Source organism: Lactuca serriola, chromosome 9, assembly GCF_051521515.1.
Source record: "Lactuca serriola cultivar US96UC23 chromosome 9, Lser_US96UC23_V15, whole genome shotgun sequence".
Taxonomy (NCBI): Eukaryota; Viridiplantae; Streptophyta; class Magnoliopsida; order Asterales; family Asteraceae; genus Lactuca; species Lactuca serriola.
In genome coordinates, this window is record NC_136416.1 from 30,619,887 (window position 1) to 30,623,830 (window position 3,944).

The 3,944-nt window shown below is 36.3% G+C and overlaps 1 protein-coding gene across 2 annotated transcripts; it reads right to left on the bottom strand.

Annotated features, from left to right (window-relative positions):
* Positions 1–209: 209 nt before the first annotated feature.
* LOC145075053 (homeobox-leucine zipper protein HAT14-like) lies at positions 210–3,011 on the bottom strand. 2 transcript variants are annotated; one of them, XM_079021345.1, is made up of 4 exons: positions 2,584–3,011; positions 1,615–2,024; positions 877–956; positions 210–765 (listed from the first exon to the last, which is right to left on the bottom strand). In XM_079021345.1, exons 1-4 carry the CDS (start codon positions 2,900–2,902, stop codon positions 486–488), a joined length of 1,089 nt encoding a protein of 362 aa, XP_078877471.1. In that variant the 5' UTR covers positions 2,903–3,011; the 3' UTR covers positions 210–485. The 2 variants fall into 2 exon arrangements, with proteins under 2 accessions (XP_078877471.1, XP_078877470.1); XM_079021344.1 differs by having other exon boundaries at positions 1,615–2,033; positions 2,584–3,010.
* Between the last annotated feature and the right edge of the window lie 933 nt (positions 3,012–3,944).

Consider the following 3,944-nt stretch of genomic DNA (forward strand, 5'->3'; position numbering starts at 1 on the left):
TGCCTTATCCAAGAGTTCCAGTAACTAGCTAGCAGGTAGTGGTTTAAGATAGCTGCGTTACAATGACCATATAAAAAAACCCTTGCATGAAAAGGCATGCCAAGCTTTATGAATGTTACGTGAGATCAATTTATAGAAAGAATATGAAAAAGAAACGTAAATAATGAATATGTGACAGACCAGCATACCGACAAAAAGATAAAGTAACGTTAAACAAAAGAAAAAAGACACCTTTTCTTCTTCTTCTATATCATTCTTGGTCAAACCATAGTCCTCCAATTGCATAATTAAAATATCCCCTAAATCTAGACGAACAACAAAAGACGTACATCAATCAACATATGGTGAAAAATGCATTGGCAAGGATCGATGTATACACATGCGCAAGGTGTGCAAACTGTTTGCTGTGTTTTGTTCCCATGCTCTTCATGATTCCCAGCAGAAGATAATGACATCAATGCATCGCGATCTATGATGTTTTGCCACTAGTGTGATGGGCAGTCACTGGTGGTTTGTTGGAGGACTGCGGTGGTGGTGGTGGTGGGTTTGCTGGCTGGAGTTGTTGTAGAAGTGGTGGTGACGACTCGTTCACAGGAAGGACACATGGTGAGGGTGGTAGCAGGATGTTGCATGTAAAAAGGTTGGGATGTCTTTAAGGCTCTTAATTCTTGAAGCTCCTTTTGCAATCTCCTGTTTTCTTCTGTCAATGTTTCACAACATGTCTTTAGATACTCACAATCCACCTCAGTCTGCTTAAGCTTTGTTCTGGGATCATTAATTAATAATTAAATCAATAATTACGTCAAAGAAAGTACGTATATATACCCACTACATAACAAACTGATTAATGTTAGTGATTTATTGTTAATATTATACCTTGCTCTTCTGTTTTGAAACCACACTTCAACTTGTCTTGGACGAAGATTCAGCTGGTTTGCTAAAACTAGCTTTTGTTTCTGCAAAAATAATTTGTAATTAAACAAAGGCGTTAATAATCCGTACAAGAACATGCAAGTGTAAACAATAAAACGAAGTTCCTGCGATTATGGATTACTTTTTTCATTTTGGGAATTCCAATGTATAATATATAAATTTAATAAAACTTAACTGAGATTGGGGGAACCCTATTTTTTCCAAGAATGTCTAAGCAATGCAGATGCATATTGGAAAATAATATTTTCCCTAATGAGTGATCCGATCAACTATGAATACGACTACTTCTTTGACGAAATGGTATCAAATATCAAATTTTAACAACCCTAGTTAGAAGTTGGTGTATGTGATAGGATGTATATATATATGAGTTCAAACATATATACATTCTTTCTCTCTAAACACGACTTAAGCTTAGGGAGCTTTTTGTGATGTTGGATGCATGAAATTTGAAGGTATTATATGTTTGGAAAGGAGAGGGTTTTTCATTAATTACTCATATATAGTTCACTTGCATAGATCTTCGTGATTAGCTAGAGACGAAAATACTACTAGCTATTAGGTTCTTTCTATGATCAGACGTAGTTGCACAATAATCACCTAGCTTTTACAATTTTACAAACATGAGTTCAAGTATAGATCTATTTCCGTCATGTTATTATGAATGAAAAAGAGACTTACAGGGTTGAGGGTATTGTGTTCTTTGAAGCTTTCTTCAAGAAAAGCAGACTGTTCTTTAGTGAGTCGGAGTTTCTTTCTGCCCAACCCATTTTCATCTTCATCACTAGTTCCAACATACCCTCCTCGTCTTGAAGAAACTCGTTGATGATCTCTTTCTGAAACTCCCACTAAATAATCCATATTCCCCGTTACTAATTCCAAATCCCTATTCTTTAATGGCAATCTACTGCTACCAGTGCTGCTCCTGAAAATGGAAGAGAAATCCATTTGAAATGATGATGTATCACTGTTACTCTCCGTAGGAGAAGACTGAAGGGTCGCGGGTTCTTCACCATTGTGATCTGGATCATATACTGCTGTTATTGGCTTCACATCCAGCCCTTTTCCTCGTTTAGTTTTCGAATCTGGGTCTGATATAACTGTTAAATTTTAGCTACGCATATTAATTATTAATTAAGGGAACTAGGTATATCATAAAAAAACTGAAATTTTTTGAAAATTTTGAAGGGTAGTAAAATATGAATGTGTGTTTGTAAATATATATTCGAAGATGAGAGTAGAAACCACATGTATAGTCAAATATAAATCAACTCTTCAAAAGCAACAAATAAAAAACCGGTTTTTGTGTTGATGTAACAAGATTCATAAAAAATAGCACTTTTTGAGAAAAAGAATAAAGACATCCATCTTTTTATACCATATGGTGGGGGATTAAGCGATAGATTGTTTTCTTTAATTTGCTTAGACACCCTGGGGAGGGGGGATTAATAACAACCCTGTATTTTTTGTGATTTTAGGAAAAAAATGGGAATTTGTATATTGTGTATATGATCTTGTGGTTGTGCTTAATTACCTAAATAAGCGAACTAATTCTTTTTGAAAATTAAATTAAGAAATCATGAAATGTTTGTAGATAATTAAGAGTGGATAGGATCGAACACAAAAAAGTAGGGAGAAAGTGGGATTTACAAATTTGAGAGAGCCATGGAAAAGGACGGCCGCCAGAAGGTGGTGGTGGTGGAGATTGGTTGAGAGCTGGTGAGAAAGGGAGGAGATCAAGCTGAAGTGGTGGTTGATCCGACGATGATGAAGAACAGTTTGTTTTATCATCATCGTTTTTCTCACTCAAGTTCTTATACTGATCATGATCTGGAATCTTAATGCTAGCGCTGCTGCTTCCTACGTTCATGCAAAACCCTAATTCCTTCACCTTCTGCTGCTGTGATCTGCTTTGATCGGCAACCGAGATTGTTTTTGGCGCATCTCCTAAGCTTAGAGCAAGCTCCATTATTTCTCTCTCTAGAAAATCTCTAATGATATGCAGGAGACTTTTATAAAGGGAAGTGTGCGTATGTGTGTGTATTGAAAGGAGAGCTTCAAGGGAGAGATCTTTCTATAGAAGCTATGTGCAAAATACTTTAATGTATAAACAAAGCTGGTCTAGGCATAATCATTTGGTTTTGGTCATATTTTGTTTTCTTTAAACCATAATACCTTAGAAGTACTTCAAATATATATATTTTCTTCTCATTTTTTGAAATTAGAATGGCAAGGGTAAAATAGACTTATAGAGATAATCTAGAGGACCGGACCAGGACCACAATGTCACTTGATAAACTTGATTAACCAAAATTAAGTCAATGCTTGGTGCATCATTTCGTCAACAACAACGCTTGTTCTTTCATTTAGCGCTTTTAACCTAACAATGAGAATTAATCCATGACTCATCACGATAGAAGTGCCAAAATTTTAGTAGACTTCCACTAACTATGAGTGATTAAAGTAGAAGGACGAGTAAACGCCAAAAGAATTAGAAAATGCTTCAAAAACTTTGACGGCTATGCAAGTCTTACAAATGACATGCTTGGACAATTTTTTAGGTATCATCAATATACTCCTAAACCAACATGCATGTCAAACTATTTTATGCGTGATGCAACACTTCTAGAAGTGTTGCATTAAGTAGTGGTACATGATCAACTTGTATTTTCCTTATTTACGCACACTTTCATATTTTGTATTGCATGTTTATTATTTGAAATTACCATCTATTAGGTTAGCGGAGTGGCACACCAACGGCACACGCAATACAAGAAAAATGACCATTAGAGACGACATTATTTGCGACGACACGAGGCATTTGGGATGACATCAAACAAACGTGGGACTATCGTCGCTATTGGTGGGGGTGTCGCCGCTAACAGTGTCATCCCTAATGAAAGAAACCGGTGATACGACGAACGTACGCTACACTCAATCGTGGCCATACATTTCCCACAAGATCCAACGATCAGGATTGTTTCTCGCGCAGTTATTAGGGACGACGCCTT